The sequence below is a fragment of the Oncorhynchus mykiss genome, chromosome 9, assembly GCF_013265735.2.
Source record: "Oncorhynchus mykiss isolate Arlee chromosome 9, USDA_OmykA_1.1, whole genome shotgun sequence".
Classification (NCBI taxonomy): Eukaryota; Metazoa; Chordata; class Actinopteri; order Salmoniformes; family Salmonidae; genus Oncorhynchus; species Oncorhynchus mykiss.
Window position 1 is genome coordinate 8,268,945 of NC_048573.1, and position 26,709 is coordinate 8,295,653.

Genomic DNA, 26,709 nt, shown 5'->3' on the forward strand with positions numbered 1-26,709 from the left:
GCAAGTTTAAGTAACTGTGTCAACAACATTTTCTGTAACAGTTTTGCAAACAATGTCAGTTTTGTCCACTACCCCCAAACAAGTTAGACAAACCGTTAGAGCTTATGGAATATTTGGCTACTTCTCTGCTATTCATATTTGTTAAGATCTTATGATACAGCTGTTCGAGTAACTGCATTACCACATCTTCCAACTTTTCCCAAACAACTGTTGTTGTACTTCTCTGCTTGTCAAACCCGAAAATGGATTAGAAACGTTGTGTACCAATCTGTAACTAGAGCCGTTTTAGTAACCCATCACCTGTTCTCTTCTAGCAACGGCTTGAATTATGAGGAGAGTGACCACAATTACTGACCACAACAACACAAATATTGACGACAACAACAACTGAACCACACAACTACTGACCACACCCACACAACAACTGACCACACCCACACAACTACTGACCACACCCACACAACAACTGACCACACCCACACAACTACTGACCACAACCACACAACAACTGACCGCAACCACACAACTGCTTACCACATCTAGGGATGCACCGATATCCGATATTTTCCTTGCCAAAAAACTCGATACCAATTTTTTTTTTTTTAAATAGCAGCCTTTTAAACATTCTAGTACAGTTAAATAGTTGAAACACTTACACACACACACACTGACCAAAAAAGTTATTTTGTTTGCATTTACGTATGTCCCCATTACCAGTAAAACATAATCAAAACCTATTTCTTTCACTTACTTGCTGTGCTGTTTCGTTCATTTGTTCAATCGTTTCTTTCTCAACCAGCATTTCATCAAATCAAATTGTATTGATCACATACACATGGTTAGCAGATGTTAATGCGAGTGTAGCAAAATTCTTGTGCTTCTAGTTCCGACAGTGCAGTAATATCTAACAAGTAATCTAACAAATTCACAACGACTACCTAATACACACATATGTAAAGGAATGAATAAGAATATGCACATATAAATATATGGATGAGCGATGGCCGTGCGGCATAGGCAAGATGCAGTAGATGGTATAGAGTACAGTATATACATATGAGATGTGTAATTAAAGTGGTGTTATTTAAAGTGACTAGTGATACCTTTATTAAATGTTTTAAAGTGGCTGGAGTTGAGTCAGTGTGTTGGCAGCAGCCACTCAATGTTAGTGATGGCTGTTTAACAGTCTGATGGCCTTGAGATAGAAGCTGTTTTTCAGTCTCTCGGTCCCTGCTTTGATGCACCTGTACTGACCTCGCCTTCTGCATGATAGCGGGGTGAACAGGCAGTGGCTCGAGTGGATGTTGTCCTTGATGATCTTTTTGGCCTTCCTGTGACATCGGGTGTTGTAGGTGTCCTGGAGGGCAGGTAGTTTGCCCCCCGGTGATGCGTTGTGCAGACCTCACTACCCTCTGGAGTGCCTTACGGTTGTGGGCGGAGCAGCTGCCGTACCAGATGGACCACAAACTACTGACCACAACTTCTAATCAAATCTACTGACTATTGATGGGAATTTAAAATTATTTCACTATTTGAATAATACAAAGTACAACTTTTTGAACTTCTTTCACTATTGCAAAAATAATACATAGTTACCATCTAGTTTAGATGTGGTATTGTGGAGTAACTAATGTTGTTGATCCAGACTCAGTTTTCTCCTATCACAGCCATTTTAACTATGTAACTGGTTTAAAATCATCATTGGCCTTATGGTGAAATCCCTGAGTGGTTTCCTTCCTCTCCGGCAGCTGAGTTAGAAAAGACACCTGTGTAACCGATGTGAAACGGCTAGCTACTTAGCGGTGGTGCGCGCTAATAGCGTTTCAATCGGTGACGTCACTCGCTCTGAGACCTTGAAGTAGGGGTTTCCCTTGCTCTGTAAGGGCCACGGCTTTTGTGGCGCGATGGGTAACGATGCTTCGTGGGTGTCTGTTGTTGATGTGTGCAGAGGGTCCCTGGTTCGAGCTTGGTTCGGGCGCGAGGACGGAAGTTATACTGTTACACCTGTATCTTTGTAGTGACTGGGTGTACACCATCCGAAGTGTAATCAATAACTTCACCATTGTCACACCCTGACCTTAGTTTGCTTTGTATGTTTCTATGTTTTGTTTGGTCAGGGTGTGATCTGAGTGGGCATTCTATGTTACATGTCTAGTTTGTCTATTTCTATGTTTGGCCTGATATGGTTCTCAATCAGAGGCAGGTGTTAGTCATTGTCTCTGATTGGGAACCATATTTAGGTAGCCTGTTTGGTGTTGGGTTTTGTGGGTGATTGTTCCTGTCTCTGTGTTTGCACAAGATAGGGCTGTTTTGGTTTTTCCACATTTCTTGGTTTTGTTAGTCTATTCATGTATAGTTTCTTGATTAAAGAACCATGAATAATAACCACGCTGCGTTTTGGTCCGCCTCTCCTTCAACTCAAGAAAACCGTTACAACCATGCTCAAAGGGATATTCAATGTCTGCTTTTTTGTTTGTTTTTTTGACCTATCTACCAATAGGAGCCCTACTTTGCGAGGCATTGGAAAACCTCCCTGGTCTTTGTTGTTGAATCTGTGCTTGAAATTCACTGCTCGACTGAGGGACCTTACAATTTATCTATATGTGTTCAATACAGAAGTCATTCAAAAATCATGTTAATCACCATTATTGCGCACAGAGTCCTCTGGAGAGCAGCCTATGTGAGCTGAAGGAGGACATAGATGCTTTTCTCCATGATTGCCGCCACAAGAAATTCAACACATCTAGCGAAAATGTATTGATGAGGTCAGTTCCTATCTGATTATTTTTAGTTTTTTTGTGACATCTTCAATCAGTTGAATGGACTTCTACAAGGGAGGGATAAAACAGTCATTTCCCTACACTGCTCAACTATATTCAGTCATCAGTACAGACCACTCCTGTGAGTTTTTAGATAAACTGAAAGCTAACTTTGCAACGAGATGAGTGTAAACCCTAATCCCCTACACCTTCTCTCACATCTCCTGTCTACTTCAAAGCCTCTCCTAATTAGCATCAAGGGCAGCCAGTCTAACCAAATGGTGCTTAGATGGCCTGCTGGAGACATGGGCATGGCAGGGTTCTGATGGAGACTGTGGATGACTACAGCTCAGTCAAGGAACTGCGTCAAACTCTCTTATTTCCTCAAGCAAACGGCGTAAATGAACTGAAAATTATATGGTTATAGTGTTTAGGTGTGTGTGTGATAGGATTTAGTATTTAGAATGTGAATGATATATGACCCTCACCAATTAACAGGCATTATCCTCACTAATTAAAAGGCATTACCCTCACTAATTAACAGGTATTACCCTCACTTGTCTGAGGAAAAGTAGGAATATGTTGTTTGGTATCTGTGTGACCGCACAGTTTTCACACAGATGTTGGAATATGTTATGAGAGTATACACAATACCAGTGTTGTAGTACTGTTATGAGAGTATACACAATACCAGTGTTGTAGTACTGTTATGAGAGTATACACAATACCAGTGTTGTAGTACTGTTATGAGAGTATACACAATACCAGTGTTGTAGTACTGTTATGAGAGTATACACAATACCAGGGTTGTAGTACTGTTATGAGAGTATACAAAATACAAGTGTTGTAGTACTGTTATGAGAGTATACACAATACCAGTGTATACACAATACCAGTGTTGTAGTACTGGATTGTGGTCTCAAGACCACGTATTGAGTGACTCGGTCTTGACTCGGTCTCGGACAATGAGGTCTTGTAATTTCTTCCCGAGACCAGCTGAGTAGAAAACGTGTTCAGTCAACACATAAAACAGTGTCGCCAGGCCTGATACACATTTATTTTATGGCACATTTATAAAGTATGCTTCCTACTTTACTCATAACATTATTCTCTAGGGCTGTCCCCTACTAAAACAAATATTGGTAGACCAAGCATTTCGCTACACCCGCAATAACATCCTGCTAAATATGTGTACGTGACCAATAAAATTAGATTTGGTGCGCCTGGTACCAACTACCAAACTCCGTTCAAAGGCACTTCAATATCTTGTCCTGCCCATTCACCCTCTGAATGGCACACATACCCAATCCATGTCTCAATTGTCTGAAGGCTTAAAAATCCTTCTTCAACCCGTCTCCTCCTCTTCATCAGCACTGATTGAAGTGGATTTAACAAGTGACATCAATAAGGGATAATAACTTTCACCTGGATTCACCTGGTCAGTCTATGTCATGGAAAGAGCAGGTGTTCATAATGTTTTACATACTCAGTGTACATGATTCATTTAAATGTAAAATTTATTTTATTTTACCAGGCAAGTCAGTTAAGAACAAATTCTTATTTTGGCCTGTTCAGGGGCAGAATGACAGATTTGTACCTTGTCAGCTCGGGGGTTTGAACTTGCAACTAGTTCAACGCTCTAACCACTAGGCTACCCTGCCGCCTCTACACTCTAACCACTAGGCTACCCTGCCGCCTCTACACTCTAACCACTAGGCTACCCTGCCGCCTCTACACTCTAACCACTAGGCTACCCTGCCGCCTCTACACTCTAACCACTAGGCTACCCTGCCGCCTCTACACTCTAACCACTAGGCTACCCTGCCGCCTCTACACTCTAACCACTAGGCTACCCTGCCGCCCCTACACTCTAACCACTAGGTTACCCTGCCGCCTCTACACTCTAACCACTAAGTTACCCTGCCGCCTCTACACTCTAACCACTAAGCTACCCTGCCGCCTCTACACTCTAACCACTAGGCTACCCTGCCGCCTCTACACTCTAACCACTAGGCTACCCTGCCGCCCCTACACTCTAACCACTAGGCTACCCTGCCGCCTCTACACTCTAACCACTAGGCTACCCTGCCGCCTCTACACTCGAACCACTAGGCTACCCTGCCGCCTCTACACTCTAACCACTAGGCTACCCTGCCGCCTCTACACTCTAACCACTAGGCTACCCTGCCGCCTCTACACTCTAACCACTAGGCTACCCTGCCGCCCCAAAACATTGATATTCCAATCGCAGACTGCCCCTTTTGCATGTTCCTAATAAAACTCGTCTTCACCTACTTCTGCTTTCAGATCTATTTCTCAACTTACTGTATCAGCGCACTAATAGCAAATGCTGTACAGCTAGCTGTACCAATAAATAAGCACCTATCCATCTGTGGTAATAGCTTCAGGCGACCACTAGATGGCGGTGTAGGACCACTACATTGTGCAATATCCGTACAGTATCTGTACAGTATCCGTCAACCCAGTCCTAGTCCTGCAGCCACAGAGGAGCTTTTGAAGTGAACTCTACACTCTACATTGTCTGAATATCAGAGAGAGAGGGAGAAAGAGGGAAGAGTGTCATTCAGTCATTCATAATTACACGACCTCATACATCTCTCGTTCTTCAGTGCATTTCTATCCTCCTCATCCCCCTTCTTTCTACTCCCACTCATCCTCTCTCTAAATCTCTCTTTCCCTTCCTCTTGTGACAAAACAAGCAAGTATAGTGTAGAGAACCAATTGTACCATCTAAACCGCTGTGAAATATATTTTTCAGAACCAAACATATTGTATATTCAGCTGTTTGAAGATGGTGCACTAAAACTATGTTAAAGACAACAAAAAAAACAACTTAAAAACGTAATAACAATTAGCAGTAAATTAGCATTTACTTATCTAATACTTCCTTTTGGGAACAGAACACCTGTAGTGTGTCCGAAATGGCGCCCTATTTCCGATGTAGTGCACTACTTTTGATGAGGACCCATAATGCTCTGGTTGAAATGTAGTGCACTATTTTTGATCAGGACCCATAATGCTCTGGTTGAAAAGTAGAGCCCTATTTTTGATCAGGACCCATAATGCTCTGGTTGAAAATGTAGAGCACTATATTAGGATTAGGACTATATTAGGATTAGGGTGTCGTTTGGGACAGTACCCTCCGTTTGGGACAGTACCCTCTGTTTGGGACAGTACCCTGTTGTAGAGAGATGGAAAGGGGTTAAGAGGGAGTAAGACAGAAACAATATATCTTCAGGAAAGAGTTGCTTGTACACTATTTGTCCTGTTTTACCGCATGCAAAGTGGTTAATCTGTACGTGTGTGAAATGGAAATGTGTTTTTTTGCATATCTCAACTCCCTCTGAGAGTGGGGTCACAGCCAGGGACCAGGCATTATTGACGGTGACCCTGGAGCAATTAGGGTTAAGTGCCTTGCTCAAGAGCACATTGGCATATTTTTCCCATTGTCGGCTCGGGGATTCAAACTAGCAACCTTTCTGTTACTCAAATCTCTAACTGCTAGGCTACCTGTCACCCTACCTGCTATCCTTCCATCTGTCCAACACTTGTTCTCATACATTTTGACCTAATGCTGCTCAATCATGATATCATTTCAATATGTTCTGCCTGTGGATATGGAACCCTGAGCTGTTCACCGGATGTGCTGCCTTGTCCCGGAACTGCTGTTTTCAACTCTCTCTCTCTCTACCACACCTGCTGTCTCTAACTCTGAATGATTGGCTATGAAAAGCCAACTGACATTTACTCCTGAGGTGCAGACGTGTTTTACCCTCTACAAGCACTGTGATTATTATTTGACCCTACTGGTCATCTATGAACGTTAGAACATCTTGGCCATGTTCTGTTATAATCTCCACCCGGCACAGCCAGAAGAGGACTGGTCACCCCTCAGTGCCATGTTCCTCTCTAGGTTTCTTCCTTGGTCCATGCCTTTCTAGGGAGTTTTCCCCTAGCCACCGTGCTTCTACATCTGCATTGCTTTCTGTTTGTGGTTTTAGGCTGGGTTTCTGTAGAAGGACTTTGTGACATCTGCTGCAGGGCTTTATTAATAAAATCAATTTTTATTAGTCACATGTGCCGAATACAACCGGTGTAGGCCTTACAGTGAAATGCTTACTTACAAGCCCCATACCCAACAATGCAGTTAAAAAATATATAAATAAGAAATAAAAGTAACAAGTAGTTGAAGAGCAGCAGTAAAATAACAATAGCGAGACTATAAACAGGGGGTACCGGTACAGAGTCAATGTGGAGGCTATATACAGGGGGTACCGGTACAGAGTCAATGTGGAGGCTATATACAGGGGGTACCGGTACAGAGTCCATGTGGAGACTATATACAGGGGGAACCGGTACAGAGTCAATGTGGAGGCTATATACAGGGGGTACCGGTACAGAGTCCATGTGGAGACTATATACAGGGGGTACCGGTACAGAGTCAATGTGGAGGCTATATACAGGGGGTACCAGTACAGAGTTAATGTGGAGGCTATATACAGGGGGAACCGGTACAGAGTCAATGTGGAGGCTATATACAGGGGGTACCGGTACAGAGTCCATGTGGAGACTATATACAGGGGGTACCGGTACAGAGTCAATGTGGAGGCTATATACAGGGGGTACCGGTACAGAGTCAATGTGGAGGCTATATACAGGGGGTACCGGTACAGAGTCAATGTGGAGGCTATATACAGGGGGTACCGGTACAGAGTCCATGTGCGGGGGCACCGGTTAGTTGAGGTCAAAATGCATTTGATATATTGATCTTTTGGGAGATACTGATTCACTCCGTTTTAAATGGGATTTAGAAACACTTCAAATAAGGGCTGTGTTTCATGTAGACTTATCCTGGCATGATGCTTCGATAACTCTCTCGGACAAGGTGAATTTTATCAATATATTTGCCTGTATTTACCCCCTTATCTCAAATTAAATGCTAATTAGCTGCTAATGAGGCTATCATATAGAACTACAAATGCCTTATCTCTGGTTTAACTATCTAATGTTAGCTACATTTAGTAATGAATAAATGGACTACATTTGATTAAATTGACAACTTTGTGAACTATCTTGGGAAGTTCTAAATTTACACAATACATGTCATCTAGCTAGCTCGCTCATGGTCTAGCTAGACAGCAACATTAGCCTGGCTAGACGGCAACATTAGCCTGGCTAGACGGCAACATTAGCCTGGCTAGACGGCAACATTAGCCTGGCTAGACGGCAACATTAGCCTGGCTAGATGCCAACATTAGCCTGGCTAGACGGCAACATTAGCCTGGCTAGACGGCAACATTATCCTGGCTAGACGGCAACATTAGCCTGGCTAGACGGCAACATTAGCCTGGCTAGATGGCAACATTAGCCTGGCTAGACGGCAACATTAGCCTGGCTAGACGGCAACATTAGCCTGGCTAGACGGCAACATTAGCCTGGCTAGATGGCAACATTAGCCTGGCTAGACGGCAACATTAGCCTGGCTAGACGGCAACATTAGCCTGGCTAGACGCCAACATTAGCCTGGCTAGATGCCAACATTAGCCTGGCTAGACGGCAACATTAGCCTGACTAGACGGCAACATTAGCCTGGCTAGACGGCAACATTAGCCGTCTATCTAGCCATTTAAACGCATGAGAAATTCATAAAAACTAGTTTAGCTTTCTTTGGCTTTTATAAACCAACAGTCTAGCTTACTAGTTAACTAGCGAGCTAACTTAGATGATGAAGCTAGGCGTTCTTGATAATGTTTGTGTCTGTTGGGTGGTAAAGCCTACTTCCAAGTGCTACTTGACTTGTAGCTAGCTGTTTCAGAGATTGACTGCTTAGCATCCTCTCTGGAGTCAAAAGTGTGGTTACTCTACAGGCAGGAAGACATTGATCTGTTTGCTGTTACAATCTAGCCAGCAGATCATAAGTATAGCCAGTACGCAATATGGATGGGGGACTAAATCTAGCCAGATATATATTGCAATATTTTCTTGGGACGATATTAAATCGATACTCTGACTCCCAAGTATCGATTTGTAAAATAATTAATAAAGTACGTATATTTGTTTTGCTGGATGGCGTTAGCTACCGCTAGTCGGCTGTAACAGCACCAAAACGCAAGTACTTTTCAACCTATAGCTTCGTTCTCCATCTACTTTAAAAAAAAAATGGTGAGCCAACATGTTTTCATCACTTTTATTTCCATGATCAAAACACATTTTCTGATGCTCTCTCGTCTCTCTGCAGGAGACATATAGGGAGCGATATGTTTACGAAAATATTAAATAGCAGCAATAACATCGCAATATCGAATCGCAATTTCAGATCGTGAATGAGCAGCACGAGCAGCAACTGAATTGATGAGAAACTCTTGAGAAAATGGAAGGAGATATTTTCTGGAATTGTATTTCGTGGCATCAACAACAACAACCTTCCTTTATCACCATGACAGACATTCCTAATCAAACCATCAGATATTCCTGTTTCTAATGAAGAGAACTACAGACTTTGAACAGCAGACCTGTGAATTTCCTACAATCCTCTGTGCTGTTTGATCGTTACCTCAATCATTCAAATCAAACTTTATTTACAGAATGTTTTCAACATTAAAATCGATCATAGATCTATATCAGTTTCTGCGTGGTTAGGTTCTGCCTGAGACCGAAACTTCCCCCGTGTGAGTCCGTATATGTGCAGTTAGGTGCTCCTTGCGAATGAATCCTTTACCACAGTAATCACAGCTAAATGGTTTCTCTCCTGTGTGAGTCAGGATATGTCTCCTTAGGTCCCCTTTCTGATTGAAGCTTTTACAGCAAAAATTACAGCTGAATGGTTTCTCTCCTGTGTGAGTCAGTATGTGTCTCCTTAGGTCCCCCTTCTGAATAAAGCTCTTCCCACAGTCACCACAGCTAAAAGGTTTCTCTCCTGTGTGAATCCTCATGTGCATGGACAGATTTCCTTTTTGTTTGAAGGTCTTACCACAAAAGGGGCAGGTGCAGAGTTCCCCCATTGGTGGGATCAGATCCAATTGTGGGTTGGGATCCAATTGTGGGCTACTGTCAAGTTCTACTGGGTCACTGCTTATGGCTGTACTGTGGCTGTAGGCATTGTTCTGATTATCTGGAGGGCCACACGGAATGTTGAAACCCTTAAGGTGGGTCACAGTGCCAAAAGGTTCAGGATCTACTGGTTTAGAGTCACTCTCTCTGTTCTCCACAGTCTGGGTTTGGGGAAGAGTCAAGGACTGAAGTGGGTCTTCCTGATCGCATTCACTTTTCACACAGGAAGGAGTGAAATTGAACTCTATGATATCAGGCTCCACCCCTTGAAGCTGCTCTTCCTCCTGACTGGTCCTGACTTCCTCCTGTTCCTCTTTAATCTGTGTGGGCTCTGGGTCCTTCTGCCCCAGACTGGGGCTCCACTCCTGCTCACAGTGCTGCTGCTCAGGGGGAACCTCCTCTTCAGAGTCAGCGAGAGAGAGCTGCAGGGAGTCTGGAGAGAAGGAGCAGACACTTGAATCATACATTTGAATGATATATTGCTAAGATCTAAACAGCCTTTAGACAGACTGTATCTCTTTAGATGTGCCTGAGTTCAGGTAGCTAGGGCCAGTTTCTAGACAGATATTGTATCTCAGTCTAGCAGTATAAAACTAACCCACTGTGTGAAGTATATACCATCGGTGCCTGTTTGGCAATGCTTTTCCCACATTGGGAGGTATATCAGTGATCAGTGCTGATAACAATGCTTAGTTTGCATTGTCAGTTGGTGCCAAGGAATTTATTCAATTCAATCATTAGATGCCCCCCCCCATCCAATTCAAAATCTAACACACACACAGACACACACACACACAGTACCAGTCAAAAGTTTGGACACATACTCATTCAAAGTTTATTTTTATTTGTACAATTTTCTAGATTGTAGAGTGTTAGGAATTTTATGAATAATGACTAAACAATATCTACATTCTAAATAGAACTATAACTAATGAAACTTGTACTCTTGTTTTATTATATCTGATTAACAATATGAATTCAGAAGTGAGGGATTGTGGAGCATGTAACAGGGGGTAATTACATTAAATAAATAGCATTCCAGCCAGGTTGGAGAAGACTGGAAGTGGGGTTTTTTAAGTAAGCAGAAATGGTTGTTAACCTATGGTTGAACAGACTCAACTTAGCTCTGGGATGTTTAGATTAGGCCGTGTGTGTTTTCTTAGGTTTCCCATTAGCTGGAACTGTCTGCTGAATGGTGATGGATGAAGAAAGGGGTGGGAATAAACTATTGAACTGTTGGGAGAAATAATATTTTATAACCTATGACGTCATATTTTGTAAATAAACTGTTGTTCGTGGTTACATGTCAGCGCGCTCCGAGAATAAATACTATTATCTATTTTTGATAAGACTGGTCTCTGTCTATTTTATGTAAATAAGAATCTTACAAATTCTCATAAAATAGACTAAGTGAATTCAATTAATGAAAACATATTGGAATAATGAAATTACACTAACATAGAGTAATAGTCAATACATCAAAACTAAGAAATAACACATGGAATACTGTAGCAACCAAAAAAAGTGTTCAAATCAAAATATAAATCAAAAAAAAAAAAAAAAAAAACACAAAAACAAATCAAAATATATTTTAGATTTCAAAAAGTAGCCACCCTTTGCCTTGATGACAGCTTTGCACACTCTTGGCATTCTCTCAACCAGCTTCATGAGGTAGTCACTTGGAATGCATTTCAAATAACAGGTGTTCCTTGTTAAAAGTGTATTTGTGGAATTTATTTCCTTCTTAATGAATTTGGGCCAATCAGTGGTGTTCTGACAATGTAGAGGTGGTTACAGAAGATGGCCTTATTTTGTAAAATACCAAGTCCATACTGTGGCAAGAACAGCTCAAATAACCAAAGATCTCTTTTTTTTCTCCGTAGGATATGAAGCCCATGTCGGGACTTGCCAGACAGTGACTCTAAAGTGAGTGACTCGTCAGTGTAGCCTAGGGAATCGCTGAGAGATATGTTAATTTGTCTCCCTAATTTGCATACTGGTATGCTTTTTGGAGTGTTTTTTCCATGTCCAGATGTAATTTTGTCATTAGTCACTGCGCTCTGTAGAGTTCCTATTTTCCTCATGTCAATTAACTCGTGGCATTCCTGCATTACTTATTATATTCATTTAACCAACAAATACGATTGTCAGTTTAAAAAGCTTAAGGGTACACGACTGTGTACATATCTGGCTGTGTTGGCAAAATCACTACATATCCCAACGAGCCGGTGGATCTCAAAAGTGAACTTGGATCCGCGTTAAGTAGCAATTATATCCTTCGCCACCGTTGTCTAACGACAGATATCTCAAACCAGTCATGACTATTCAATAAAACAAACCCGAATGTCTTATTGTATAACTAGCAAAGGAGTTTTGAAGATGAGTGTGCAGTATTTATGAAGTTTGGCAATGAGGACGAAAACTAGCATAGTTCAGCTAGCCAGCTAGTTTAGCCGGGGACACCTGGGGAAAACAACCTTGGGACAGGATATAGCTGGGCGCACATGCGCACTAGGCTAATTCAGGAGCGATTGTAGTTTTTATGCCCTGATATCAGGGGCTGGCGTCGAAATGTTCGCTAAAAAAAATTATAGACAAACAAATGAATCAGATGACTTATATTTAAGGTGAGGAAATAGATATAAAATCCCGAAATCAGCTGTAACTGTCAATAAATAATCAAACAAAGCTAAAAAAAAAAAAAAAAAACGGTCTTTGGATGAATCCTGAATATGAATGGTGAAGTCGCTTCCGGACACCTCCTCTATTAGCAATTACTTCAACTATCAATAAGGTAGAGCTACCTCAATCCCTCTCGTCGTTGTGTAGACTACATTTCTCTCTCATGTGGTTTCATATGATCTGTGTGTATCCGCCTCTATCTCTGCCCGGAAAGAATAGGCAAAATGGATTATGGTCATTGTAGTTAATTACCACGTTTCTGCACTGAACAAGATCAGAGATGAAGAGGCAAATTAAGAGGATTTACTCCGTCCAAAAGTTGTCCACAAAAATAAGAACACGGTGTGAGGAATTTTTGTTTTGAGGTCAATGAGAGTGTCGAATTCGGTCAACAAATTGAATTGCTATTTTGATACGTGATTTTTATTTGATCTAAAATAAGTTTCGTCATGGTTCTGTTGTTACAAATGCAATGATATAGGTGGACGGCAACTACAGACTATTTGTCCTCTCATTGGCTAGAACGAGCCCACCTGATCTCGTCTCCTCCCGCCTGCCTTCCATCTTTGAGGCCATGTATTTCCATTGTTAGAGCATTCACCCGACTGTCTTGTCAATATAATAGATCATCTTCGACAAGGGTCAACATTTGCGTCATGAAAACTACAACTCCCAATCAGCTAAGCGTCCCACATAGGTCGTGACTTAATTTCTCTCCTGAATGATTTGATTTCTCCCTAGAGAAATGGCACGTTGAGCTCGCACAAAAAAAAAACGGAACTAAATGGAATTCAAGTAATTGAACCGATGTCAGTCAATTAGTTGTTTAATAACAGGGGAAAACCTTTTCTTTTGGTTAATAGCTCACCACTACTTTAATTTATTTTTCAAGAAAATGTTTGTTTTAATAAAATAACAATTTGGAGAACAAAAATCATTGTGGCATTTAATATCTTGCAGTAAACTGTAAATAAATTGAATCTCAAGAGAAGATATTTAATGTTTAAAAGGTGTCATGTTCTCCACTTAGAAGATTGTCTGGATCATATAGGCCTAGACCATATCCAAAACAACTAAACAATACACTGAATTACTAAATGTTCAGACATTTAGATTGTAATGTAACGTCTTTCTCAGAGAAGATGGAAACTCGAGTCACAAATGTAAAGGGGCTGCAGCACTCCTACTTCGCCCGGCTATGCCAGAGGCAACCAAAATAAAGCTCATTCAGCGAAAATGTTTAACCAGGAAGGCATGGCTGGTTCCTTTTTCTATTTGGCTGGCTAATCAACATACACGGAGTATAATTGTGTTTTCACAGAATCCTAGTAATTACTACACGTGCTTAATTATGTCTCTTTTTTTTGTTGAGCCCACAACTTTACGCTGTGCCCTTAGAATAGGGCATCTGGCTCACGCCCAGTGTTGTGCCGAAAAGCCCCCCCCCCCCCCCTGCGACTTGCTCGCTAGGATTCTGTCAGGGGGAGCTTTCGGCACAACACCGGGATGCAGCCCAGCTCCAAATCTAATGCCATCAACTTTCAGCCGATGCAAACACAGGCGTCCGGGCGGGATTAATCGAACCCCCTCAATGTTTATCGCTCATTAGGGGACGAAGCAAGCTATCGGTAGATCCACATACGAACCTATTCTACATAGTTTTATGTCCGGTGTGATCCGCAGCAGGCTCCGTAGACGATTATTCTCCTCCTGGTACTCCACTACCATTTTCTCTACTTCCCCAAAAATCTCCACAGCAGCCGCAGTTAAACGATCATTTAAAAACACACTCAACAACTGTAGTTTATACATTTTCAGTCGAATGAGAGTTGGGTAGCCTATTCAGATCTGTCAGTGGGTATTTCTTTACTCCAATTCTACTTCCGTGTTTTAGTCAAGGAATCTTCGAAAATCCGTTGTTCTATTGGCTGGCGAACCCAGAAACACACAACAGCGCCGCCAGCTGGATGGGAGTTGAATACTGTGCAAAGCAGCCTACATAATCAATGATTCATCAGGAGTCGACTGTTAATCATTACTCTACACAGCATTACATCAATAATCATGAATGAGCAGAATTATGTCAAAATTGACAATCTCAACACCATCACATCACCTCCACCCTGGCATCTCTGTACTGGCTCCCCGTCTCAACACCATCACATCACCTCCACCCTGGCATCTCTGTACTGGCTCCCCGTCTCAACACCATCACATCACCTCCACCCTGGCATCTCTGTATTGGCTCCCCATCTCAACACCATCACATCACCTCCACCCTGGCATCTCTGTACTGGCTCCCCGTCTCAACACCATCACATCACCTCCACCCTGGCATCTCTGTACTGGCTCCCCGTCTCAACACCATCACATCACCTCCACCCTGGCATCTCTGTACTGGCTTCCCGTCTCATTCCAGATTCAATTCAAAACCCTCCTGCTGACTTTCCAGTGTATTCATGGTAATATCCCTCCTTTTCCATGTCCCTTGTAGCGTCATCTGTGTTCTTTATATCAGTTGCCCTGTGTAATTGTGTCCATTAATATATATTTTTTTTAATTTTATTTTATACACTTTGAGATTATTCTTTTATAACTAAAATCGCTTTACAAATGTAATCAATTATTATTATTTATTATTATTACAGCAGACCTGTGAATTTCCTACAATACTCTGTACGGTTTGATCATTACCTCGTCATTCAAATCAAATCAAACTTTATTTACAACATTAAGTCCATGGTACAGTATATGTATTTATCTGAGACCCACAGTATGAATGGTCTGGGGTTGCTTTCCTTTCCTACGAGTGTTGTCCACATCCTGCCTTTTTATTCCCATCTTCTGACTGAAGATTTTCTTTCTTCTGTCTGTTTTTCCCTCTTTGTGGATATTGTCCATATGCTTCAGTAGATGAGTCTTCCGAGTGAATCTTTTACCACAGACTGAGCAGCCATGTTGTTTTTCTCCTGTGTGAGTCTGTCTATGTTCAGTTAGGTGCTCCTTGCGATTGAAGCTTTTCCCACAGTCACCACAGCTAAAAGGTTTCTCTCCTCTGTGAATGCGTATATGCCTGGTAAGGTGCTCCTTACGATTGAAGCTTTTCCAACAGTCACCACAGCAAAATGGTTTCTCTCCTGTGTGAATACTCATGTGCCTGGACAGATGTCCTTTTTGTTTGAAGGTCTTCCCACAAAAGGGGCAGGTGCAGGGTTTACCACCGTGACAGAGTTGGACATGGGCCTTCAGTTTACAGGTGGAGGTATAGAGTTTTTTGCAGAAGAGGCATTCACTGGGTCTCTTCCTGGTGTGAGTCACATGCCTCTGCAGGTCAGCTTTCAGTGCAAATGTTTCACCACAGTCACGGCAGTGGTAAGTTCTTCTAGATGTGCTGGGTTTGAAACACTGTTTCTCCATTGGTGGGTTGAGACTCAGTGGGTTGGGATCCAATAGTGGGCTGCTGTCACGTCCTACTGGGTCGCTGCTTATGGCAGAGCTGAGGATGAAAGCATTGTTCTGATTATCTGGAGGGTCACACAGATTGTTGAGATCCTTTAGGCGGGTCACAGTGGCGTAAGGTTTGCGATCCACTGGTTTAAAGTCTCTCTCTCTGTTCTCCACAGTCTGGGTTTGGGGAAGAGTCAGGGACTGAAGTGGGTCCTCCTGATCACATTCACCTTTCACACAGGAAGGAGTAAATATAAAGTCTTTGGTATCAAAGAACCCTTGAAGCTGCTCTTCCTCCTGACTGGTGCTGAGTTCCTCCTGTTCTTCTTTAATCAGTGTGGTCTCTGGGTCCTCCTGCCCCAGACTGGGGCTCCACTCCTGCTCACAGTGCTGCTGCTCAGGGGGAACCTGCTCTTCAGAGACAGAGAGAGAGAGCTGCAGGGAGTCTGGAGGGAAGGAGAGGAGGGTCAGAGGTCATCGATAAAGCCTTTAGACATCATTGTTGGGGTCATTTCAAAAGGTGAACTGAAATTAAAATTCTATGATTGTAAGACTATAATCTATTTTCAATTACTTCCTTATAATGTGAAGAGAAGAAGCTATTTAGTAAAAAAATAAGAAGTTTGAATTGGTTCAATAATGTGTGTTATTGTGGGTTTATAACCTGCTGTGTCCAGTCTGTTTGTGACTTGAATACCCAGTTATATAATGGTAAAATGATTGTGGCATGGCTCTGCATTACAGTGGATAATATCCCATTGTGTTGGAGCTAGAGCACCTGCCTGTACAGCCAAGGGTGAACAATAAACTAGATGCTCAAGATGTTGTCACTGCCATGTAAATGTGTTTCCACTTTGGATATTGGTTTCATATTTGGATTTCCCTTGTCAATCTCTCTTTGACGGGAGATCCTAGGATGATGAAAGTGCTATGTCTAGAAACAGAAGATGGTAGAGAGCATGCTACACCCTTTGCTTTTGAGTTAAGTTCTGTTTTCATAGTGACTTTACATTGGTTTCAAATGGGGGAATGTATGCGCTCTAGGCTAAGGGACCGTCTTAAAAGTGCCATCTGCAGAACCTGGTGTTTACAGATTTTTTTTTTTGTCTTAATCATAGGAGGTTGGTGGCACCTTAATTGGGGAAGACGGGCTCGTGGTAATGACTGCAGCAGAATAGGTGGAATGGTATCACATACATCAACTACATGGTTTCCATGTGTTTAATGACATTCCATTCGCTCAGTTCCGGCCATTATCATGAGCTGTCCTCCCCTTAGCAGCCTCCTGTGTTCTCAATTGAATGATCTTAAAATCTTAAACCAATTTTATGTTGTTTTTCCCACAACAATTACATTATGACATTTGATCTTGTTTATTTTTTATGGATTTGTGTAAAAAATATGAGGTAAAAAAATATGAATACACCCATCTTCTAACTTGGATACAATCTACTGCAGCCACTTGCATTACGTAGAGAGATAAAAATCACTTGGAGCAAGGTCACTGATGTACCTAATCCATGAAACATCCATTAGAATTCCTAATTTAAGGGCCTCCCGAGTGGCGCATTGGTCTAAGGCACTGCATCGCAGTGATTCTGGGTTCGTGTCCAGGCTCTGTTGCAGCCGGCCGCGACCCGGAGGCCCATGGGGTGGTGCACAATTGGCCCAGCGTCGTCCAGGTTAGGGAGGGTTTGGCCGGTAGGGATATCCTTGTCTCTAGTGACTCCTGTGGCGGGCCGGACGCAGTGCACTCTGACCAGGTCGCCAGGTGTACGGTGTTTCACTCCGACACATTGGTGCAGCTGGCTTCCTGGTTGGATGGGCGTTGTGTCAAGAAGCAGTGTGGCTTGGTTGGGTTGTGTTTCGGAGGAAGCGTGGCTCTCGACCCTCGCCTCTCCCGAGTCCGTACGGGAGTTGCAGCGATGAGACAAGACTGTAACTACCAATTGGATACCACAAAATTGGGGAGAAAAAAGGGGTAAAAAAAATAAATCCTAATTTAAAGTTAGCTGATTTTAAATGAATATTTCGGGGAAAAAATGTAATAGCTTAATATCCACATGTGCAAAAATATCTACTGACAAGTACTGTTCTCTACTTTGGCAAAATTCCTTGTTTGAATTCCTTCTAACATGAATTTAAGATCATCTGATTCTAGACACATTCCGTTGGACTTTGAGAGCCATTGACGAGAGAACTCAGGATAAAAATGGGTTGCTAGTTTGGCCCAACCTAGCCTACAAGCAAGCTAGCTAATAGCTCAAAATATAACTTTACAGTAAAATCACAGGTGAAAGGGGAAATATAATAATCTTTGGTAAAGCCACAACAGAATTATAGCTACATTCAAATATTTTGATATTGTGAAACTATTGTGCTTATTGTTGTAAATGGAATTACTGTGAATAAAAAAAAAGAACAATCACTTCCTGGTTTTAGTGACGCAAACAATGTTTTTATCCATGCACGGAAAAAGGAAATAATGACGTATGTGTTTGAATAGTGATCACTGAATCCCTAAAAACAGTGTATTATTAATAGTGATGGGAAACCGAGGCTTTCTAAATGCTTCGGGAATTTCACCAAATTGTTCCGGAAAAACAATGAATTGCTCAGAGCTTCATTACCTGTTCACAACAGTGGAGGCAGGCTCATTGTAATGGCTGGAATATAATCTATTTAACGGAGTCAAACATGTGGTTTCCATGTGTTTGCTTTGTTCAATACCGTTCCATACATTCCATTACAGCCATTGCAGTGAGCCAGTCCTCCTACAACTCCTCCTATCAGCCTCTGCTGGTTCACAATGCACATTAATAACATCTGCTTGTCAGCAATGAATAACAGCGTCTAATTATGAGATGTTTTTTTTTTTTCTCAAAATGTTTCCTTCAAAACTCCATAGCTCAGTGGTAAGTCGTTGGCTTTAGTAGCTCATGAATCAGTTGGAAAAGCAGGTTCAATGTTTACATTATGCTTCCCTTTCATGTCTTCGAAAAGCATCCTACGTAATGCCATGGATTCAGTTAAGACAGAAGAAGCTTATACTATACTAAATAAAATACTTGAAAAACAGTACATAGTGTGATTTCGCATAGATTATTTAGAAATGTGTTTTAATATAGGGATTTGACCGCATACCCTAAAATCCCCGACTATTCTATTGTACACAACTGTACCTACTATGATACCAGTCAGGTGAAACGTTTTATAACAACACCCTAACTATACTTGCAAGTACGGTGTCCAGTAGAGGTATTTAAAAGCAGCTTGGAATCGAAAAAAGCGCACCGTTTGAAAATGCACGTGATGAAACGCATCGGTACACTGCTTTGCGGTTTTGACGCATGCCTCGATGCTCCGGTATCAAACGTATAGCACACATTATGAATTGAGGAGAACTGAACGCACCACCAGTTCGACATAGTTGTAACTCTGGTGTAATGAGCTCCGGTGTGATCCCCAGCAGTCTCCGTAGCCGATCATTCTCCTCCTGGTACTCCACTACCGTTTTCTCAACTGCCCCAAAAATATCCACAGCAGCCGCCGTTAAACGCTCATTTAAAAACACACGAAACAACTGTAGTTTAAACATTTTCAGTCGAATGACATTTGGGTAGTCTATTCAGTCAGTAAGCCTTTACTCCACACAAGCTAGAATGCAAAATCAAAACAAAGACTTCTATGACACAAGCAAGAATAATGAAGTACTTCCGGGTCACGGATTTGTTATATATTTCAGAATAAGTGTCCCATCCTGTATACTTTGTAAATAATTAGGGCAAAAATTATGTAAAATGTGTACAGTTATCCATATATTGTATGCTGCTTATCATACAAAGAATAATTACAAGTATTTCTACAAGATATTACTTGATTTATGTGTTCATGTTTTTGTTATAATGTGGTGAATCGGTTGTGGTTGTGTTTCAATACAGACATTTAAACCTTCGCCTACACAGAAGGTAAATAAAATAAAAACTCCTGTGGTGTATACTTAAAGGAAAACTCCACCCTAAAACTATATTTGGGTATTTTTTTCATTAGTCCATTGCCATTGTCCAAAAATGTTTAGCTCAGCAATCAAGTTCTCAAGATACTTTCAAAATACAGAAATCATCCCTGTATGACGCATTTTGCATCATATGATGCTGCATTTCGCAACATAATTGTACATTTTCAGTTATAAAACTGACGTTATAAAACTGAAAAAATTTATGATGGGTGTACTGTGTATTGAATGGGTGTACATGGGTGTATTTAAATTGGCTAGTAGGTAGCTACTTCCCACGCCATTGTCGAACAGCAGAGCTTGTCAAACGGGAGCGAAGGGCACTGTGTCCCGCTGATGTGGCCATGTTGTTGCCGTTCATGCCCTCCCCATTGAGGAGTAGACTGTATGTATGTATCAAGGTACAGTGCAATACATTCAGAAAGTATTCAGACCCCTTCCCCTTTTTCCACATTTTGTTACGTTACAGCCTTATTCGAAAATTGATTTAAAAAAAAAAGTTTCTTCAATCTGCACACAATACCCCACAATGACGAAGCAAAAACAGATTTGTAAAAAACTTTTTTACAAATGTATTAAAAAACAAATACCTTATTCACATAAGTATTCAGACCCTTTGCTATGAAACTCGAAATTGAGCTCAGGAGCATTCTGTTTCCATTGATCATCCTTGAGGTGTTTCTACAACTTGATTGGAGTCCACAGGTGGACGTTCAATTGATTGGACATGATTTGGAAAGGCACACACCTGTCTATAAGGTCTCACACTTGACAGTGCATGTCAGAGCAAAAACCAAGCCATGAGGTCGAAGGAATTGTTCTTAGAGCTCTAGGACAGGATTGTGTTGAGGCACAGATCTGGGGAAGGGTACCAAAACATTTCTGCAGCATTGAAGGACCCTAGGAACATAGTGGCCTCCATCATTCTTAAACTGAAGAAGTTTGGAACCACCAAGACTCTTCCTAGAGCTGGCCAAACTGAGAAATCGGGGGAGAAGGGCCTTGGTCAGGGAGGTGACCAAGAACCCGACGGTCACTCTGACAGAGTTCCTCTGTGGAGATGATAGAACCTTCCAGAAGGACAACCATGTCTGCAGCACTCAACCAATCAGGTCTGTAAGGTAGAGTGGCCAGATGGAAGCCACTCCTCAGTAAAAGGTACATGACAGACCACTTGGTTTGCCAAAAGTCACCTAAAGGACTCTCAGAACATGAGAAACAAGATTCTCTAGTCTGAGGAAACCAACATTGAACTCTCTGGCCTGAATGCCAAGCGTCACATCTGGAGGAACCTGGCACCATCCCTACGCTGAAGCATGGTGGTGGCAGCATCATGCTGTTGGGATGTTTTTCAGTGGCAGGGACAGACTTGGGCATGGGTTCACTTTCCAACAGGACAATGACCGTAAGCACACCGTAAAGACAACACAGGAGTGGCTTCGGGACAAGTCTCTGAATGTCCTTGAGTGGCCCAGCCAGAGCCCGGACTTGAACCTGATCGAACATCCCTGGAGAGACCTGAAAATAGCTGTGCAGCGACTCTCCCCATCTAATCTGACAGAGCTCGAGATGATCTGCAGAGAAGAATGGGAGAAAATCGCCAAATATACGTGTGCCAAACTTGTAGCATCACACCCTAGAAGACTCAATGCTGTAATCACTGCCAAAGGTGCTACAACAAAGTACTGAGTAAAGGATCTGAATACTTATGTAAATGAGATATTTCAGTTTATTTTATAAATGTGCAAAACATTCTAAAAAAACAGTTTTTGCTTTGTCATTATGGGATATTGTGTGTAGATATTATTATAATTTTTTTGCAATTTAATCCATTCTAGAATAAGGCTATAATGTAAATAAAATAAAAAATGTGAATGTAAAATGTGTAAAAAGTCAAGGTCTGAATACTTTCCATATATACATCTTTTAAAAATATGTTTCCCTGTATTTTCCCCTAACCCTACCACTCATCATCTAATTGGAGTAAACTAATGAACAACGGCATTTAGGCTTCTACTTCCAGCTTATACATACTATATACATTTTACGGACACAATCCATTTTACAGAAGTTATATTTTGTTTGTTTTTACTCCTATCCTTCCTCTAACCTTCACCTCTCCCATCTATTTCTGATTTTTATTTAAAATAGGCAAGTCAGTTAAGAACGAATTCTTATCTACAACGACGGCCTACCAAAAGGCCTCCTGCGGGGACGGGGGCTGGAATAAAAAATAAATACAATATAAATATAGGACAAAACACACATTACGACAGTAGAGACAACACTACATAAAGAGAGAATTAAGACAACATAGCATGCCAGCAACACAACATAACAATATGGTAGCAACGCAACATGGTAGCAGCACAAAACATGTTAACAGCACATTATTGGGCCCAGACAACAGCACAAATGGCAAGAAGTTAGAGACGACACCACATGACACAAAGCAGTCATAACTAACATCCATCCAGTTTTATTTATATTTGCCATATATTTAACTAAGCAGCAAAACTCTGCAGAGCTGGGAAGGTTGTATCCCCCATATATATAACATTCTATTGGTTGCAAGAATTTTGTATAATCATTTAAATTAAAACATTTTAAAAAGGGTTTTTCTTTATTTTTACTATTTTCTCTCAACCAGCTTCACATGGAATGCTTTTAATCAATTATCAGGAGTCTACTGTATATCATTACTCCATAAAATCTGAAATCAATATCATGAATGAGCAAGATTTGGTCAAAAATCGATGGGAAATAGTTTGATGAGATATTATACAGAAAGTGTTTTAACGTTTTAATGTGTCAATCGCATCAGTCAGACCATTCTCTCATCACCTGAGAGACATTCGAAAACAAATAACCAGGAATTCCTGTTTCTAATAACGTGAAAACAGACTGAACAGCAGACCTGTGAGCTTCCTACGATGCTGTGTAATGTTTAAGCATTACATCATAATTCAAATCAAACTGTATTCATATAGAATGTTTTACAATAGTAAATCCGTCATACCCCCATCTATTGATCTCGAACCAAACGCATAAATTATCCAGAGTAGCTTTCCTTTCCTACGAGTGCTGTCCACATCCTGCCTGTTATTCCTATCTTCTGACAGAACATTTTGATCCTAATTTTCTTTATTCTTTCACTTATTCATCCTGTTTTCTTCCTTTGTGGATGTTTTTGACATGCGTCAGCAAGTTAGTCTTTTGACTGAAGCTTTTGCCACAGTCACTACAGCTAAATGGTTTCTCTCCTGTGTGAGTCAGTTTATGCTTCCTTAGGTTTCCCTTCAAATTGAAGCTTTTCCCACAGTCACCACAGCTAAATGGTTTCTCTCCTGTGTGAGTCCGTATATGATCTGTAAGGTGTCCCTTCTGATAGAAGCTTTTCCCACAGTCCCCACAGCTAAATGGTTTCTCTTGTGTGTGAGTCAGCATATGATTCCCTAGGTCTCCCTTCTGATAGAAGCTTTTCCCACAGTCACTACAATTAAATGGTTTCTCTCCTGTGTGACTCAGTATGTGCAAGTTCAGGTGCCCCTTCTGATTGAAGCTTTTTCCACAGTCACCACAGCTAAATGGTTTTTCTCCTGTGTGAATACTCATGTGCCTGGACAGATCTCCTTTGTGTTTGATGGTCTTGCCACAAACAGGGCATGTGCAGGATATCTCAATGTGACAGAGTTGGATATGGGCCTTCAATTTACAGGTGGAATTGTATTGTTTATTGCAGAAGCGGCATTCACTGATTATATTCTTGGTAAGAGTCACGTGCCTCTGCAGGTCAGCTTTCAGAAGAAACATTTCACCACAGTCACGGCAGTGGTGAGTTTTTCTAGACGTGGTGCTGAGTTTGGAACCGTGTTCCCCCATTGGTGGGTTTTGATCCAATGGTGGTTTAGGATGCAATGGTGGGCTGCTGTCGAGTCCTACTGGGTCTCTGCTTATGGCTGAGCTGTGGCTGAAGGCAATATTTTGAGTATCTGTAGGGTCACAGGGAATGTCGAGACCTTTTAAGTGGGTCACAGTAACAAAAGGTTTGAGATCCACTGGTTTAGAGTCTCTCCCTCTGTTCTCCACAGTCTTGGTTTGGGGAAGAGCCAAGGACTGAAGTGGGTCCTCCTGATCACATTCACTTTTCACACCTGAAGGAGTGAATATGAACTCCATGATATCAGGCTCCAGACCTTGAAGCTGCTCTTCCTCCTGACTGGTCCTGACTTCCTCCTCTTCCTCTTTAATCTGTGTGGGCCCTGGGTCCTTCTGCCCCAGACTGGGGCTCCACTCCTGCTCACAGTGCTGCTGCTCAGGGGGAAAGTCCTCTTCAGAGACAGAGAGCTGCAGGGAGTCTGGAGGGAAGGAGACGAGGAGCAGAGGTTACCTAGACATCAGACATCAGGGTTGGGGTCAATTTGGATTAAAGACAGTAAATTCAAGACTGGATAAACTGTATCTCCAATTCAATAACTGTAAAACTAGAATCTGGCTAAAAACTAGGTGTCTGGCTAGACTGTAAAAACTCCTTCCAGACTCATATTAAGCATCTCCAATCCAAAATTAAATCTAGAATCAGCTTCCTATTTCGCAACAAAGCCTCCTTCACTCACGCTGCTACCCTCGTAAAACTGACTATCCTACCAATCCTCGACTTCGGCGATGTCATTTACAAAATAGCCTCCAACACTCTACTCAGCAAACTGGATGCAGTCTATCACAGTGCCATCCGTTTTGTATTCTCTCGTCGGCTGGCCCTCACTACATATTCGTCGCCACACCCACTGGCTCCAGGTCATCTATAAGTCTTTGCTAGGTATAGCTCCGCCTTATCTCAGATCACTGGTTACCATAGCAGCACCCACCCGTAGCACGCGCTCCAGCAGGTATATCTCACTGGTCATCCCCAAAGCCAACACCTCCTTTAGCCGCCTTTCCTTCCACTTCTCTGCTGCCAATGACTTGAACGAATTGCAAAAATCGCTGAAGTTGGAGACTTATATCTCCCTCACTAACTGTGAGCATCAGCTATCTGAGCAGCTAACCGATCGCTGCAGCTGTACATAGCCCATCTGTAAATAGCCCATCCAATCTACCTACCTCATCCCCATTTAGTTTATTTACTTTTTTTTTCCTCTTTTGCACACCAGTATCTCTACTTGCACATCAATCACTCCAGTGTTCATTTGCTAAATTGTAATTACTTCACTACAATGGCCTATGTATTGCCTTACCTCCTTACTCCATTTGCACACACTATATATAGACTTTTCTATTGTAATTGACTGTACCCTTGTTTATCCCACGTGTAACTCTGTGTTGTTTTTTGGTCGCACTGCTTTGTTTTATCTTGGCCAGGTTGCAGTTGTAAATGAGAACTTGTTCTCAACTGGCCTACCTGGTTAAATACATTTTTTTTTAAAAATCTTTCAACTACTTCTCAATGAATTGAAGATAATATTATTATTATTTTTTAAAAATTTAACTAGGCAAGTCAGTTAAGAACAAATGATTATATACAATGACGGCCTACCCTGGCCAAACCCTAACCTGGACGACGCTTGGCCAATTGTGCGCCCTATGGGACTCCCAATCACAGCCGGATGTGATACAGCCTGGAGTATAAGATTCATTTCTAAAAGCTGTTCCATTTGTTAAAGAATACATTCAAATCACTTCCTGTTTTTTTATGACAATGTTTTTATCCATGCGTGGTTTAAAAACAGCTTCTTAAAAGGTACTATATGGTGATCACTTTTAGCACAAATAGCTTATCAATAAGGTAGAACTAACTATTGCTCGCTACCAGTATGTATCTAAATACGTACCTATTCCACATAGTTGTATCTCCGGTGTCCTCCGCAGCAGTCTCCGTAGCCGATCATTCTCCTCCTGGTACTCCACTACCGTTTTCTCAACTGCCCCGAATATCTCTACAGCAGCCGCCGTTAAACGATCATTCAAAAACACACGCAGCAACTGTAGTTTAGACATTTTCAGTCTTCAGTTTAGTCAGTTGATCTTTCGTTACTCCACACAGGGAATTCAAAACAAAGTCAAAGACATGTATAACTAAATCCCCTTCTGTCTGTGACACAGTCGTATCCAATCCTACTTCCGTGTTCTAGTCAAGGAATTTAGGAAAATAGCTCCAAAGACTTGCATAACTAAACCAAGATAGACCACAGCCTTTCGTTTCCAATGGGAATAAATTATCGTAGTGGGCAGAACAAGCAAGGCGGTGGGCAGAGCCATGCACGAGCTAACGAGATCCTATTGGACTGTTCTAGCATACATCCGCACTTTTCCGTTAGGGAACGCCTATCCTTGTGCAATAACTAAATTCGCCTTTGCACTCCTTTTAGACAAAGCGATGCTGAAAGACTTTTGCACAGGATAAAGTCTTCAAAGCTTAACTTTGGGAACAGAAAACTTCATTGCGATCCAATAATGAGAACATTTGAATAATTTCGGCCAAAATCCATCTCCATCCATCTTCTCCCACTGCCGGGGACTGTGCTTCCTCTCACTACCATATTTGGTAAGGAGTGGGAACGCCAAGCAAATGCTTCACATTTATATATCCGGTGAAATATCTGTCACATTGTTCTATCTGTGATACATCGGTTCAAACTAGTTGGTGGCAAACCCGGAAAGGAGCAACAGCGCCGAAAGCTGGATGGAGGTTTACTACTGTGCATGGCAGCCTGGTAAAAGGGAAATGATCATTAC

General features: G+C 41.7%; 3 protein-coding genes across 4 annotated transcripts; all 3 read right to left on the reverse strand.

Moving 5' to 3' along the window:
• Positions 1–8,937: 8,937 nt before the first annotated feature.
• Positions 8,938–14,415, reverse strand: LOC110531377 (chorion transcription factor Cf2). The gene is made up of 2 exons (XM_021614568.2): positions 14,159–14,415; positions 8,938–10,263 (listed from the first exon to the last, which is right to left on the reverse strand). Exons 1-2 carry the CDS (start codon positions 14,322–14,324, stop codon positions 9,416–9,418), a joined length of 1,014 nt encoding a protein of 337 aa, XP_021470243.2. The 5' UTR covers positions 14,325–14,415; the 3' UTR covers positions 8,938–9,415.
• A 718-nt stretch (positions 14,416–15,133) lies between these two features.
• On the reverse strand, positions 15,134–19,652 carry LOC110531375 (zinc finger protein 189). Of its 2 annotated transcripts, none has more exons than XM_036987236.1 (2): positions 17,473–17,624; positions 15,134–16,405 (listed from the first exon to the last, which is right to left on the reverse strand). In XM_036987236.1, exons 1-2 carry the CDS (start codon positions 17,486–17,488, stop codon positions 15,270–15,272), a joined length of 1,152 nt encoding a protein of 383 aa, XP_036843131.1. In that variant the 5' UTR covers positions 17,489–17,624; the 3' UTR covers positions 15,134–15,269. The 2 variants fall into 2 exon arrangements, with proteins under 2 accessions (XP_036843131.1, XP_021470241.2); XM_021614566.2 differs by lacking the exon at positions 17,473–17,624 and adding an exon at positions 19,374–19,652 and having other exon boundaries at positions 15,138–16,405.
• A 2,644-nt stretch (positions 19,653–22,296) lies between these two features.
• On the reverse strand, positions 22,297–26,410 carry LOC110531374 (zinc finger protein 184). The gene is made up of 2 exons (XM_021614565.2): positions 25,806–26,410; positions 22,297–24,332 (listed from the first exon to the last, which is right to left on the reverse strand). The coding sequence occupies exons 1-2, from the start codon at positions 25,969–25,971 to the stop codon at positions 23,131–23,133; spliced, it is 1,368 nt and encodes a 455-aa protein (XP_021470240.2). The 5' UTR covers positions 25,972–26,410; the 3' UTR covers positions 22,297–23,130.
• Positions 26,411–26,709: the final 299 nt, after the last annotated feature.

Coding starts and splice junctions, on each gene's coding strand:
- LOC110531377 (XM_021614568.2), bottom strand. CDS start 14,324: ATGTATAAACTACAGTTGTTGAGTGTGTTTTTAAATGATCGTTTAACT. Junction 10,264..14,158: donor CATAAAACTATGTAGAATAG/GTTCGTATGTGG, acceptor CCTTCTCTCCAG/ACTCCCTGCAGCTCTCTCTC.
- LOC110531375 (XM_021614566.2), bottom strand. CDS start 19,557: ATGTTTAAACTACAGTTGTTTCGTGTGTTTTTAAATGAGCGTTTAACG. Junction 16,406..19,373: donor ACAACTATGTCGAACTGGTG/GTGCGTTCAGTT, acceptor CCTTCCCTCCAG/ACTCCCTGCAGCTCTCTCTC.
- LOC110531374 (XM_021614565.2), bottom strand. CDS start 25,971: ATGTCTAAACTACAGTTGCTGCGTGTGTTTTTGAATGATCGTTTAACG. Junction 24,333..25,805: donor GATACAACTATGTGGAATAG/GTACGTATTTAG, acceptor CCTTCCCTCCAG/ACTCCCTGCAGCTCTCTGTC.